Consider the following 16,412-nt stretch of genomic DNA (forward strand, 5'->3'; position numbering starts at 1 on the left):
CCCCCAGATACACACCGTTTTTCCCTCCAAAATAAGGTGTCACTAAGCATTTTGGTTTCCTTGGTAGTGCATTTTTTCTGCTGGAAAACTAATCCATTTAAGTTTTTCAACCATCTCTAGTAATATGAACAGTGTACATTAATTTTCAGTCTAGGTTAACTGTGCACACCTTATTATGAAATGAAAGTACACTAACAAGACAACATTAAATTTGCATGCTTCAACAGTAAATAGGTAGAGAGATCATAAGGGGACAACTATGACAACTGGAAAAAACAGCTTTGAAGCAGTCCAGTTATACAGTTAACAGCCATTTCTCCCTCCTTGGAGGCCAAACGAATCACCTCTGTGATAGCCAAAGCAGCAGCCGCACAGTTAATGAGTAATGCAAGATTGCTCCTGAGTCAAAAAAATCAATGATTCATTGCTAAGCTTATTTCATACATTTCAAATTCTGCTCTCAGAAACACACAGCCCTTTAACACAAAACAGAGAGAAGCCATTTGAACAGGATAATAAGGGTGATGAAATGCCAAAAAAGGAACATTAAAAATTATATCCCCTAGTTAAAATGAAAAATGAATTCATTGCATTTTTAAATAAAGATGTGTTTCTCTTATCATTCCTCCCCATTATGTAAATATATAATTCTCAATACAAAACACTGCTTGGTTTTGACCCTGCAAAGAACAAGTCAATACAGTGTAACTACAGGATAATCTAAAACACAACTACTCAAAATAAAACTGCAATATAATACAGAGAAAAAATTATGTTTAATAATGAAAGGCTTTGTTTCCTAGAAATTTTCATTAAGTCTAAGGAATATTAATTGTGTGAATGTAAATTAGCTGAATTAGGAGTTCATTTAACAGGGAGAGGACTAAACATTTTGAGTAAAAATCATTTCATAGGAGAAAACTAAAATGTCTTATTTTCATCCACCCAAAATTCCAGTGGACACTAAAGAGTACCTCAGAAAAGAAGCAGCATTAAAGAACACTCTGCACTGCCTCCAAAGCATTTATCTTGAATTTATCAGGCATCAGTGTTTCTCCTGCATGCATGAACAAAGTCTTTATCCATGGATCCACTAACAACAAAGACCATATTTGAAAAACAAAAACAAACCTTTTTTTTTCAATTCAGCTCCAGAAGTCTCATTCCATGTGGGGGTTTTTGATGGCAATGCTTCACTAGAAATGTTCTGAAAAGGACTTTCATTCCCACTACAGCCACAGGACCCACTTAAATATGGATTCCACAGTGTGATGTGTTTCCACATTTCAATTAACATAGATCCAGCTTTTATCATCTACCCTAAGAACTGAAACTCAGCACGGTTCCAATATTTGGACTGCTCACACTTCTCCCCACCTTCTTTAGTTTTATTCTTCTCCTAGAATGTAGATCATTAAGTTCCCAGAAGGATCTATGTGAGGACCATGGAATGGGCCTGAAATAATAACACAGAGGGTGCATCTACATATGCGCTTTACTGAGGCGTTAACTAATCTGTCTTTACATAATTAATAATAAGCAATTTTTAAATATCTGTAAAGCACTATGAAGATCAATTGAAATAAATCATATTAATATTAAACATTACAATCTGTGTATGCTATTACACTATGGATTTTTTTTAAAAATAGTTCTGAGTTTTAAGCTTACCTTGTTGTTGTTGATGGCTGTGATGACCCAGACACACTGGGCATTACTGTCATACTGGAATGGAAAATTCGGGGATGTGAAAGTTCCACTGGGTCCCTGAAGATTAGATCCACAAGTCTTTACTGCAAGAAGAAAATGTTTCTCATATAATACATGCTGAAACATGTAAAGCAAATTCATAAAACATACTTGTTCACATATTAAATAACAGTTAGAGCGGTACTATGCTATTAAACAGAAATATAGCTTCTACAAAAAACCAAACAAACAAATCATCTGATTTGCATGCCTTGTTCTGCAATACAGAGTAAAATAGATATGTTCTGAGGTTCAAGAGACAGTTTTAAGAGACAGACCAGAATCTACTCATGTTTAAATGGTCTCTGTGTTAAGCTAAATAAAGACTTTTTCTAATCAGTGTAATTTTAAAAGATAATACTTATATATCTTTAAAAAGAAGTGCTTGCATACCACAGTACATGATTAAGGTGTGTTTACACATGTGTTTTATGTAGGAGCAATTTACTTCTGGGTAAACTATTCACAAGTAACCACTCCCAGCCCGGCATCTACATATCCAGGGAAGTGGGAGACCATTTGCCTGCCACCACCAGGGAGTGCTCTAAGCTCCCCCTGGGTGCTAGCCCATGGGCTGCCAGAGAGCACCAGGCCAGGAGACAACTACCCCAAGGGTTGCCTGCTGCTGGGGTGGGGACAATGTCCCCCTGCCCTGGCATCAGGGAGCTCCTGCCTCTGGTTCCCGAGTTGGGGGTAGGGGACTTGGAGAGAGAGGAAGTGGAGGGACTGGGACCTACCTCACCCCTGAAACTCTTTATAAGCCCCATGCCTTGATCACCCACTTGGTGCATGGGGCTGGGACCTGCCCCTGACTGGGACAGTTCCCAGCCCCTGTTCCATGACTGCAGGGCAGGAGCTGGAGATGCCATTCCCTGCTCAGTTCCGCCATCAGGGAGCTGAGCGAACAGCAGGCTCCCAAGCCTGTTCTATCAAGCAACTACATGGGTGTTACTGCATAGTAAGTAATCACAAGTAAATTTGCTACTAGCATTTGCAGGTAGTAAATTTACTCGTGATAAGCAAAGTTTATTCCACAGTAACCATGTGCACATGTAGATGCACACGCTTACTGTGTAGTAAACTACGCTACTGTGCAGTAAAGTGTCTCATGTAGAAGAACCCAAACAGTACTAATTTTAGAGAGATTTTTCAAGATCTGCTGGCCTATGCTAATATTTCTCTAACGGTTACCATTACCGCAGCTGAAATAGCATTTTAAATGCTAAGAACTTTCAAGATATGACTAGGAGTAATGCCTTTCATGAAACAACGTTTTACCAAAGAAGAAAACAGGTAAACCAATAAGAAAAGTTATTCAAAACAAGCAAACAAAAACTTGTTATTCCCTATAGTGGTGTATCTTACATTTAAAAGTAGTAGTAGTGAAAATAAGTTCTGACAAACACTAGTAATTTGATCTCTTGAATTAGAATTAGATTCTAATATCAGTCTTCAAAATGAGTGTTTTATTCCACAAATAACCCCACTTAAAGTCAATGGGACCATTTATTAAGTTGTACTTAATCACTGAAATTATGGGCCATTGAGCACCAAGAAAATTTTAACCATACACATCAATGAGAGCAGGATTTCTTTTACTGTAACTGGGACTTCATACACAAGGTATTAAACTTCAGCCCTCAAACACAGATATTGTTTTGTTGTTGTTTCCTTTACCATCCATACCATATATTTTCACTGAATGCACTACTCTGGAGCAGTCCTTCCTAGGACTGTCTTGGTGGATCTGCACATGTGCTTAACTGCACAGTAGGTTAATTTGCTGCAGTGGAAATTGTAACAATCTAGAAATTAGATGCTATTGTATTGCAGCAAACTAATGTTTGCCACTACAGTGGCAAAAATAACTGAACCTGTAAATGCTGACCCAGGTGTACATTGCACCTGGTTAGCCCAGGCAGCAGGGAACTAGGCACCTGTCTGCTGCCTAACCACAGGGCTCCAGATGCTGGGACACTCTCCTGCCCCAGCCAGCCCTGAGGCCGCCTCCTGGAGCTGATCCCCACCCCCAACACCACCTCCAGGGCCCCTGCCAGCCCATGGCTGCTCCACCCCAGCTTAAAGTGCTGTAGTGCTGGGCACAGTATCTGCACATGACCCTGGACTACAAAAGTTTGAGTATTGACATATGTCATTAAAGCACTGTGATAAACCCTGGTGAAAACTGCTGGAGTTTATCACTGCCTTAATGGCATGATAGATACACCCTTTTTTTCCAGCAACCACAACTAAATCTGAACCCACTATCCTGTCTGTGCAGATTCCTGCACAGTATTGAGTAAAAAAAAGTAATGCCTCATGCTGGATTCTTTCATACCATCTCATTTCATTTATTTAAATTTGGCTATGACAGGGCAATCCATCATACTATTTGTTTACACTTTGACAAAGAAGACTAATTTGAACAGCAGTTGATCAAGCAAATCAATATTGAGTTCTTCTAAGATGGAAACCTTTTATTTGCATTACTCATAATGCTACTCAAAGAATGCCCATCAAAATAAAAATATAGGTTAAATAAGATACTAAAGTCCATAATCTATTTGATGCCTATTTATTGTTGGATATTATGGAATATCCAACTCTGATTTACACCATCTACATTCCCAATGGTATATTTTAATATTGAACATATGTTACCAAGCAGATTTGACCAAGGTAGGAAAATGTATATATAACTATACTCTCCAAATCTGATTTACAAATACACCAATTATTTTTCCTCAAACCAAATACACACACATATGCATTTATAATTACATATGCCAGCACACATAATTTCATAGTTTCTAGGGTCAGAAGGGATCTGAGCAGATCTTCTAGTCCGACCCCCTGCCACGGCAGGAAAGAATACTGGGGTCAAATGACCCCAGCAAGATGTTCATCTAACCTCCTCTTAAAAACACCCAGGGTAGGAGCCTGCACCACTTCTCTTGGAAGTTGGTTCCAGACCCTAGCCGCCCTGACCGTGAAGTAGCGCCTCCTGATATCTAACCTAAACCTACCCTCTGCCAGCTTGTGACCGTTATTCCTGGTCACTCCTGGCAGTGCTCGGGGGAACAGTGACTCCCCCAATGCCTGCTGATCCCCCCTGACTAGTTTATAACAGGCCACAAGATCCCCCCTCAGCCTTCTCTTTTGGAGGCTGAACAGGTTCAGGTCCCGTAGCCTCTCCTCATAGGGCCTGCCCTGTTGTCCCCCGATCATACGAGTGGCCCTCCTCTGGACCCTCTCGATGCCGTCGACATCCCTCTTGAAGTGTGGCACCCAGAACTGGAGGCAGTACTCCAACTGCGGCCTGACCAGTGCTACATAGATGGGGAGGATCACCTCTTTGGACCTGCTCGAGATGCATCTGTGGATGCATGACAAGGTAAGATTGGCCTTCCTAACTGCCTCTCCACACTGCCAGCCCATGTTCATCTTGGAGTCAATGATGACCCCAAGATCCTTTTCTGCCTCCGTGCTGACAAGAGGGGAGTTCCCTAACCTGTAGGTATGGTGCCAGTTGTTCCTCCTGAGGTGCATCACCTGCACTTGTCTGTGCTGAAACCCATCCTATTCTCATCTGCCCACCCTTGTAACCTGTCTAGGTCTGATTGTACATATATGCACACAGCCATGTGTGTGTTCACACTCAGGTGCTAGGGGCTGGAGTTGAGTCAGGAGTTGGGGAGTGTTTGTTTCTGCTAGAGATCTGGTGGGCAGGACAGGAACAGAGTACACTTGTCAGCTCCTAGACATGCCCTTGCCTGCCAGGCCTCTAGTAACAGGTCAGAGCTATTCAAGTTACAAATGTTTTTAACCCTGAATGTGCACCCAGGAGGTGCTAACTTTAATCATAACCTAATATTCTTTAAAGTTATCATGTGACACTTGTGATGAGTAAGCACACCCTAAATTACATTTTTTAATCTATGTGTGTATGTGTCTATCTATAGGTATATCTATAGATGTAGATGCATATAATTCACATATGTATACAGATGCAATAATTTTCAGTAATACATACAAAAATATCTTATATCTATGTGTACAATTTCTTTGTTTTTTCCAGCAGTTGAAATTATTTACAAAGGTAACTAATGTGCTCATTTAGTGATATTTATGCTTCTGGTATTCTAGTATTTGAAGATGTCTCTGCAACATACAACCAAAGAAAGAAAAGAGAAGAAGATCTTTTAATGAGCTAAGGAAACATTTCTATAACAACAAAGAATGACTAACCCCAATTTTATTTTTTTTTCTTTTCATGAGAATGAAGTGTGTGTAATACTGATTTATCTGTGTTGCAGGGCACTAAGGTGCCTGTTCCTTTAAGAGCAGAAACTACCTAGGGAGAGGGCCCTAAAAGCCAGATAGAAGTCCATTGGGTGCAGGTTACTATGGCAACAGGCTAACAAGTAAATTCTCCTGCACCTGCACACAGTCAGTTGACCAGAAAAGGCAGGGCCCTGCACATATATAAACCCCAGGGCTGGGACTAGAGGCTGAGTTCTCTGTCAGCAGCCAAGGGGGAAGGAGCTCCCAGAGAAGAAGCTCACCAGGGAGGCTTGACTGCCTGTTCTACTCCAAGTAGGATTAAGCTCACCAGAGACCCTGGTCTACAAGGCACTTAATGCTGGGAGAAGTTTGATTTTGTTAAAGGGACAGAGTACCCCTGAACTCCCTGTATTATGACATAGGCCAGGGGCTCATATTTTATTTGCTGTTTATAGGCCGGTAGATCGGGCTGAGGCTATTGGGGGAAGGAGAAGGCCTCATTGGGGGCCCACTATGGTGTGGGAACCCCAGAGCCAGTGTGGGGTGCAACAACTGGGGGTCATGAGTAGACCCCAGTGCCAGTGTAGGGCACAGCAACAGGGGGGTGAACAGACCCTAGGGCCAGTGTGGGGCACAGCTGTGGAGAGCCCAGTGAGGACAAGAGGCCAAGCTATAGCAAGGCCACAGGAGAGATAATATTTAAAGACCATCTGTGAGGCTTGGATCGTGGTAAAGGGGTGGTTTTGGAGCCATGTATATAGCCCATAAGGCTGAGGGTGTCCTGTGAGGCATCTATTTTGAAGTGGGACCCAAAAGGGGTCTAAGAACCCACAGGGCTTAGTGGGGTCCATCAAAACCATCCTTATCTTCAAGAAGGGGAGGAAAGTGGATCTGGTAAACTTCAGGCCCATCAGCCTGACCACTATTCTAGGGAAGGTCTTAGAAAAGATTATCAAAGAGTCCATTCTTAACAGACTGGCCGCATCCTGAGGGATAGCCAGCATGGGTTTGCTGCACATAGGTCTTGTTTGACCAATCTTAGTTTACTTCGTTGTAATAGGAAATATCACCTGGACAAGGGAGAAGAGATGGATGTTGTATATCGTGACTTTAAAAAAGCCTTCAGTCTGGTATCCCATGATCACCTTTTGGCAAAACTGGCCAAGTGTGGCCTCAGCTTCACCATGATCTGCTGGCTGGGGAATTGGCTCCGTGTTCAGACCCAGACGGTCGTGGTTGATGGAAGTCAATTGTCGAGGTGCCCTGTGACCAGTGGGGTCCCTCAAGGTTCTGTCCTTGGGCCAACACTGCTTAACATCTTCATGTTGACACTGGTATCAGAAGTGAACTGGCCAAGTTCGCTGACAACACCAAACAATGAGGTAAAGCATCCACACCTAAGAATAGGAGGGCGATCTAGGCCGACCTTGACAGGCTCAGGAAATGGGCGGAGGCGAACCTGATGGTATTTAACAGTGAAAAATGCAAGGTTCTCCACCTTGGGAAGAAAAACCCACAGCATGCTTATAGGCTCAGCAGTGCTATGCTGGCTAGCACTACAGATGAAAAGGACTCAGGGGTCATGACTAACCACAAGATGAACATGAGCCTTCAATGCAGCTAGTAAAGTGAGCAAAATGCTGGCTTGCATCCATAAATGCTTCTCAAGCAAATCCCAGGACGTCATTCTCCTGTTGTAATCAGCCTTGGTGAGGCCGCAGCTGGAGTACTGCATTCAGTTTTGGGCTCCGCAATTCAAAAAGGATATGGAGAAGCTTGAGAGAGTACAGAGAAGAGCCCTACACATCATCAGAGGTCAGGAAAGCAGACCTTATGATGAGAGGCTGAGAGCTGTGGAACTCTTCAGCCTGGAAAAGCACAGGCTCAGGGGTAATCTGATGCCTGCCTATAAGTATATAAGGGGTGCTCACCAGGATCTCGGGGAACATCTATTCACCAGAGTGCCCCAAGGGATGACAAGGTCAAACAGTCACAGACTCCTTCAGGGCTGTTTCAGGCTGGACATAAGGAAGACTTTTTTTACAGTCCAAGCCCCCAAGGTCTGGAATAGCCTGCCACCAGAGGTGGTTCAAGCACGTACTTTGAATGCCTTCAAGAGAAATTTGGATGTTTATCTTGCTGGGATCCTAGGATCCCTGCTGACTTCCTGCCCCTGGGGCAGGGGGCTGGACTCAGTGATCTTCCAAGGCCCCTTCCAGCCCTAATGTCTATGAAAGACCGTATCCAGTGCACAAACTCAGGGGCAGCTTCCTGATTTTCTTAAAATTACCAGCAAGAGGTGGCAGGCGAGAAAGAGGGTGCCCATGGGGCAGGATTGGCATGGTCAAGGAACCCTAGGGGTATCACGGCTATCCCTGGGGACCCCACACTGTGACAATATGGCACACGTCATGGAAGTCCATATTGTTAATTCCATTAGATACTGCACATTCACCTGTTTCAGAGTTGTTCATTTGCACATCATGCATGCTATGTAAAATTTCTGCAAAAGGCAGTGATTCCTTTATTACGTGCATTTAAATTATAATAGTAAAAAAAAATAAAACAAGTGAAAAAGGTCCCTGTGTTTGGTAATTTCCTAGTATCCCATAAAACTGCAGCTCATGCTCCCCCCAAAGTTAATGTTATGGTAGATATGTATATCTTATGCATATTTAATCTGCATCAACCTGGTTGGAAACTCTGAAGTAGAAGGCATAACAACATTAGATATACAAGCATATACTTCTTTTATTTTTAAGAGTTATATTGATGGCCAAAATTTGAAATATGGTTTCTGATGTGATAAAATTATAAAAGGTAACAAATACTATATATTTGATCTTCAGGTTTAATATGATTTTATTAAATCAGAGGACATTTGAGATATTGGGTCTCAATATAAATCTTAAAAGAAAGAAAAACCTTATTGATTAAGAACAAAACAGAACATATGGCTGGGGCAGACTTAAGAGAAAAATGGATTAACAAAACTATAAATTTTTAAAGATGCAAATATAAGAAGCAGCAAAAAAAGTAGAAATAAGCATTATTCTTTTACACCTTTAAAAGGTTCTTTGTTGGGAAAAAAAAAACCTAAGACATGATAGGCCAGATTCTGAAATCCCATTGAATTCAAAGGATTTTAAAAGCTAGCTATAGTTTTAAATATGATATTCTTAATTTGATGTAAAACTTTCCATACAGATGACTGTATATTATTTTTTTTTAAATACAGCATGAAAAACATCAAATACACTGATAAAAAAAATGAGACGGTTGTGATTCCGATTAGGGACAACAGACTAGTTTGTTTTTCTCTGCTGCTGTTTATAAATGAAAACTAGTAACAAATGTTGTGAAGTGAATATATTCCCTGTATTTTGCTAATTAATTAATATTCAAGTTTATTTTTTATATACATAAAAAGATAGTCTACATCAGCTTTAAAGATTTCCTAGATTTTTTTTTATTTGAGAACTGTCTTGGATAGTCTTTATGAGATCAAATCATACCTGACAAGCCAGCTCAACTAAGTGTGAACTTGCTGTCACGTTTCTATGCTGACTCCCATAGCACTGTAAAGAGCAAGTGAAGAAGAAATTAACTATTTACACTGGATTCTGGAAGGACTATATAATTCTATTGATTTATGGAAATCTTCACATCAAAAAGCACTTCTTGGCATGAGGAAGAGTTGCAGAATCAAGATGACATAAAAAATGTAGCAGAAAGTCAAATACTCAACTGGATAAAAGTTTTGCTAAACAAAACACTGAAAATGTTCATAAGATCACTGTTAATGTGAACATGTAGGATACCACCACAAGACTCACTTTTTTGCCCATAGGAGTATAGGTTGCAGCTATGTTGCTTTAAGGACATAGGCAGACAAGGTTCTTTGGGTGAATCTGATATTTTTTTTACTAGACCAACTGAAATAGTTGGAAAAAATTTTCTTTTTGGGTAACCTTTTGGGTTTAAAAACCCTTCATCAGGCTGAGGAAGCCTCTTAAGTTGGTGTGTGCTCTTCCTGGATGAAATGAGTAGTAAAGAAGCCAGCTGCTGGGGTGGTATGCATGCAAGACATGCAGTCAGTGAAGATGTAAATTGAGGAGTCAGTGGGTAAGAGACCAACTGAGTGGGGGGAGGGAGAGACAAGGGGGATGCATGTAGCAGGTAAATAATGAAGAGGTAGCTGAAGAATCATATGTCAGGCAGGTTATAATGCATCATAAATCCAATGTCTATATTTAGTTCATGACTTTCTGTATCCAGGAGTCCAATGAAGAGAAGTTTGTGGGCTTCTCTGAAAGGTGTTTTGACTATGCCATGACAAGAAATGCAAAACCTTCCAACAGATCTCCACAATCCCCACAATTACTACACCCCACAACAGAGCCATCATCATTCCTGGATCTTGTAGCTGCACCTCCAGAAATGTAATACTTCTCATCCAATGCACCAAATGCCCTGATGGAATATACATAGGAAAGACCAAACAGCAACTGTGCACCAGAATGAACGCACACTGGAAATCTATCAAAGAAAAGAATACCCAATTACCTGTGGGGCACATTTCACACAAGAAAACCACTCTCTCTCTCTCTCTCTCTCTCTCTCTCTCTCTCCAATCTCTCAGCGCTAAGCCTCAAATGGAACTTACAAAACACTTTTCACAGATAAACCTATGAACTTCACTTCACTTCATCAACCAAAAAAACCACGAACTAAAAACAGACACTGGATTTATGGTGCATTATAACCGGCTTGACATCTGACTCCCCAGGTACCTCTTCATTATTTACCTGCTACATTCATCTCCCTTCTTCCCCCACTCCCAGCCTGTCTCTCACTCACTGACTAATCAATTAACGTCTTCACTGACTGCCTGTCTTGCATGCATACCAACCCAGCCTCTGGCCTCCTTACTATTCATTCCATCCAGGAAGAGCACACACCAACTGCACAGTCTTCCTCAGCGTGATGAAGGGTTTTTAAACCTGAAAGTTTGCTAAGAAATCTTTTTCTGTACTATTTTAGTTGGTCCAATAAAAGATATCAGATTCACCCAAAGAACCTTGTAGTCCTTTGAGCTCATACATTTTTTGTGGCTTAGGAGACATGCAAAACAGGTTTGAACATGCCAAGTGGCATTTTCAGCTATGATCTACCAATACCAAAAAATGAAGGGGCTGATGCAGAAAGAAATGAGGTAGCATGAGCCGACATAGTATTGTTGTATGCTGCAAAAAAGGGAGGAAAAAATATCTTTTGACCTAACTCTGAAGAATCTGTAAGTCACTGGCAGAAAATGGTCCATAAATGGTAGAAAAGAAAAAATCTATAACAATCAGATCTATATCTAGCTTCAGCTGGGAAAGTAGAGTGCAGATTTATAAATACAGGAGGGAAATCAACACGTATCAAAAAATACAATTGAGGACACTTTGCAAAGGGCCAATCTATTTCTGGAGTCTAGACTAGACAAGACGTCATTCCACGAAATATACTGAAAAGTATATTGAAAAGTAAAGGTACTGTCAAAGCACAAAATGATACCATGGGTTTTGAGATCACTTTAACTGTGAAAATATTAGAAAATAAGTTTATACTCATTACAGAAAGGGGATTTTAAAAACCCCACTGAAATGCATAGTTTTATATTGTACTTACAAATAAAAGAAACTGCAATGAACTTAAGGAAGTCTTAGACATCTAGACTATTTAGGCTATGCACAGATCACATTTTAAGCCACATTTAAGAGGGAAGGGGGCTTGCCCTTTTATGTACACAACAGCGTTTCTTATTTAACTGTTACTTTTTTCAATGTAGAGTGGACAAATGCAAGTTTAAAGTTACAGAGGCTTAGATCCATTTATACCGCTGTAAGAGTGGACAAAAGCATGTTATCTTGGTATTAAACTAAACTGGAATAACTATTATACTCTTACATTAAACTATTTTTTCAGAGATTAATATCTGAAACTGACTATCAACTACAGTAACAGAAACTGAAACTCTGAATACTTTCATGAAGGAAAAGAAATGTGCATAGGCTTTGCACTTCCTATGTAATTTAGCACACGTCTCCCCTTAACTTTGACACTAAATTTGCCCAAGTTAGTAGAACTATTCATGGACATAAATTTATGGATAAGATCAAGTATTTTGTTGGTGACGTTATTTAGAAGTTAGACAGACTGGATTTAGATGGGTCATGTAGCATTCAAACAAAATATTAAAACACTATTTCATGTATTTAAAAAGGGAAGAAAAGAATCAACAAGAAGAGCATTTAAACGAGACTCAAGCATGTCAGGAAACCAAAGGCTAGCTCGCTGGCACGCAAAGAGGGACTTTGTCTTTTGTACTATCATTAAAAGGGGAAAAAAAGCAAATTACTCAAAGGCTGGTAAGTTAAGAGCCAGTGAATAGCAGTATTAAAATGTTGTCTATGCTGAAACTATTGATTCAAGTTTGATTGCTGTTCTCTGACATCCCAACCTTCTTTACAGCCTTCTGCAACACCACACCACTTGTAGGCAGTTGCTTTAGCAGTCAGCCTGCTCCAGTTGAGTGCTCAGCAAGCCCCTGCTGCCAAGTTCTCCCAGAGCCAAGCCAGTGCAAAGCTTCTCCCCACACTTGCCTCTGGCCATCTGCCAGCAGCAGGTCAGCAGTGGGAGGGGGAGAGGAGGCATCTGAGTTCCCTGTGCACAAGCCCCAGGACATTGGGCATCCACCTCCCCACACCCCATCAAGAAGCAAGCCCCCAGTGTACACACACGCCTGACACTGAATCCAGGAGAACCTCCATGCTCAAGCATAGCCCCACATGGAGCCTGATCTTGGTTCCCGCACATCCAGCCAGGGAACACCATGCCCCCATGCTCGCCCTTTCAAAGTAGTAAAACATTGGAAACAATGAGGAAAAAAACAAAATATTTTTAACATTTGTTGTCTTAACCCAGGGTCAGCAATCTCTGGTGTCCAGGCCAGATATGGCTCACAAAGGTATGAGTCTTAGCCCTTTTATTAATGGCTAGACAATTTACTACTGTAGCTCCAGCATTCAGATCTGTTCTGCGTGCTACTAGCTAAGTTGAGTTCTGTCTAAACTGTAGACTTGTCTTGTTATACAAAATAAAACACATTCAAATTACATACAAATGTAGGAACTCTAAAGTGGAAATAATGGAACTGGATTTGTATTAGTAACTCTACACAAACACATAAATAATGTTCCTCTATTTCTTTCCATAATTTTTGCTCTTCCTTATTCTCTCTCAATTATATCTGTTACTTTCCCAATCTGGGCTCTGTCCCAAGGTCTTTAGCATTAAATCCATGAAGATTGTTAAGTCCCCAAGTTCACCATTAGGCACCATTGACGTTCTGGAAATCTTTGCTGAGGAACTATAAATGGGCATCTAACTACTGCTCCTCTTGGGAAACAAAGTAAAATGTCCTAGGTATCTATTAGGCACCAAAGCACAGACAGTCTAAGGCAATGACTAGAACAAGAATGAAAACCGGGATTGTGCACTAGAACAAAATAAAATGGTGTTCTATATAAATAATTCTAATAATTATTTTAAGCCATGTGTAGATGAAATAAGGGGCATGTGTGCACGACACTTTAAAGCGGGCTAAATGCTTTTGCACTGCTTTAATGGTGTTGGTGTTTGCATGCACTGGCAGCATATTGTGCATTAATTACAGCTGCTGAGGGAAATTCAGCAGCATAATGTGCCTTAAATGACTTGGGGTGCAGCAAACTCCAAGGAGTTTTCATTTGCTGCCCCTACAGCCATGGAGCAAAGCACCAGGCTCCATTCAGCTCAGGGGCTCTGCAGGAAGCCCGGCAGGCAGCCTGGCAGCAGCTTGGGAAGGCAGGCTCTATTCAAGAAAAGCAGTGAGCCCAATCTATTTTTTTTTCCCTGCACTGGAACCTGCCTGCCTGAGCTGCACAGGGGCCCGGTGCTTCCCTCCACAGCTGTGGTGCCTATGCATGGTTGCTGCCTGGGGCGGGGGCTGCCATGGAGGGTCACACCAGCCCCCTTGATCCCCACCTGCAGCCCAGGGACCACTCAGCCCTCCAGCAGCTGGTCCTCCCCTCCCCACCACCAGGGAGGCAGGTAAGTCAGTGGGGTGTGTGCATGACACAAGGGTTTAGAGGGCCCTAAACTGAAATGGTGTTTTCAAAAACCCACCACTACAATTTATGGCTCCCATTTTGTCTGCAAATGCCCTTCAACAGAAATAATATAACAGCTAACAGCACATGTACTATTGGGAGAAGCATTCTATCTTCATCATTTTGAAACTATTCAAACCTGTTAACACACCAAACTAAACACCTGTATGGTGCAACTAGCAACGATCACAAAAGTCTTTTCCATGGCACTGAACTATTTCTGTGAGTTTCCCCCCAAAGGGCATCCAGAAATTAATATGCATTCAAACTGTAAAACAAGAATCTGATAGAAACATAGTACTGAAACATCACATGATGGGCCAATGTTTGTCAAAACGTATTATCAAAAATTAAAGATATATGACTCACAATATGTATGTTTCAGTTCCTCAACTGGCTTAATGAGTAAAACACAGAGATAGTATTCTTGTGACATAATATGTTACTGTGTTTGGATAACTCATCCCTATTTCTTTCTATTCCTTCCTAGAAACTTCTCCTTTTTGTACTTCACAGTGTTAATTTAGTTACTTGTGCCCTGTGGGGATACAGTGTGGATCCCAGAAGCACAACACAAGGTAGAACTTTCCCAGTGACTTCAGATTCATTCATCATGTGGGTGTCTCTGAAATATTAAGACTGCATGTGACGCCTTCTTGGTGAAGAATTGTATAAGCCTTCACGCACATTTATAAAGTTTGACTGGTTACCATTTCAACTGAGCCAAGACTATGGTCACATAAGGTACACTTCCTAGAATCAATCAAAATCTGAGCTGTTGTATTTTGTATTAATTGTAGCTTATTAATTCTTCATGTGGGAATACTGTAAATGATCATTACTAACATCAAGTCAGAAATCAGTCCTTTCCTTATTTACTCTGGTGTCCTCAAGGGTTTCCTTTTTTTTCCAGGGGCCTAGTTTATTATTATTCATCGTATATTTGTCACCTTTTGTCTGAATGATCTAAAAACATGAATTAGATTTCCATTCCTATGCAGATAAAACATGATTGAAGATTAGCCATGATTGCTTCTCTATTTTCAAATATTATATTAGTTTCTCAGAAACACAAAAGACAAGCTTGTCTAATACCTTTAAAAACAAGAAGCATTAAAACCAACTTAACTGCAGCCTTCAGACAAAAAATTAAGTCATGATCCTCCTGTCACTGAAGTCTGTGATACATTACTTTGCTAATCTTAATGGCACTAGAAGTAGGACTTATTTTTTCTATTTTGATATACAATCATCACCTTAATATAAGAGAGAGTCACCAAAATACCAAATTTAGTGTTTTTCTGTCTGAAAAACTTTATAAAATATGTAAAGAATTTGCAGAAGTAGAAAACATTTCTTTAAAAATACCCTAAAATGGTTCCCATACAGATTATCAAAAAAGTAGTTAAAAAACAAATCTCACAACATGCATGCAAATAAGAGAGACAAATTACAAGCCACAATCCCCACACATTTATTAACACATAAGAAAATTTAACTCCACAACCTATGCCCATTAAAAATTCTAATATATGTACCAGCACAGAAAAACAAAAATGAAATGATCAAATTAAACATGGAATGTAAACTAGGCTTAGGAAATAACATTTCTGAAAGGAAAGTAAACCTTTCATTAATATTAATAATAAATTGAATATGTGTACTTTTCTGTCTTTAACCCATGACCCTCTCCCCCAAAATCAAAAACCTGAAGAATCTGGAAAGATATGTATATGCTCCTATAAAATTATTGAAACCTTACAAACAAATTGTTATTAATTGTTTTGGGATATAGTGTGTTGTCCAAACTTCCTATAATTTAGGATTTGCCTTAAATATTTAAATTTCTCCATATCATACATAATTTTCTACAACTTAGATGGTTTTTACAATTCTAAGTTGTCTTGTCCAAACTACAGTGGAGTTATTGCATAATCAATCTTCACAAACTAGCTGAAGGTTTCTCATATGGCAAAATCTGAGATGATATCAATCACATACGTGAACTACAAACAGGCATTATATTTCTACCAGGAAAATCATTGCTTTCCTGGTAGGAACTATAAGCTTTCATAGATTTCATAGACATCAAGGCTGGAAGGGACCTCAGAAGATCATTGAGTCCAGGCCCCTGCCCAAAGGGCAGGAAGTCAGCTGGGGTCATAGGATCCCAGCAAGATA

At 40.4% G+C, this 16,412-nt stretch overlaps 1 protein-coding gene across 1 annotated transcript in view; it reads right to left on the minus strand.

Moving 5' to 3' along the window:
• The window catches only part of LOC109317324 (CUB and sushi domain-containing protein 3-like), a 250,480-nt gene that overhangs the window by 218,983 nt on the left and 15,085 nt on the right, over positions 1–16,412 (minus strand). Inside the window, exons 2-3 of the mRNA XM_019545967.1 lie at positions 9,549–9,611; positions 1,672–1,827 (exon numbers count right to left, since the gene is read on the minus strand). Of these exons, the coding sequence (XP_019401512.1) occupies positions 1,672–1,827; positions 9,549–9,611 (219 nt within the window). The remainder of the gene's footprint in view (positions 1–1,671; positions 1,828–9,548; positions 9,612–16,412) is intronic.

Source organism: Crocodylus porosus, unplaced genomic scaffold (assembly GCF_001723895.1).
Source record: "Crocodylus porosus isolate Cpor-Errol unplaced genomic scaffold, CroPor_comp1, whole genome shotgun sequence".
Taxonomy (NCBI): domain Eukaryota; kingdom Metazoa; phylum Chordata; order Crocodylia; family Crocodylidae; genus Crocodylus; species Crocodylus porosus.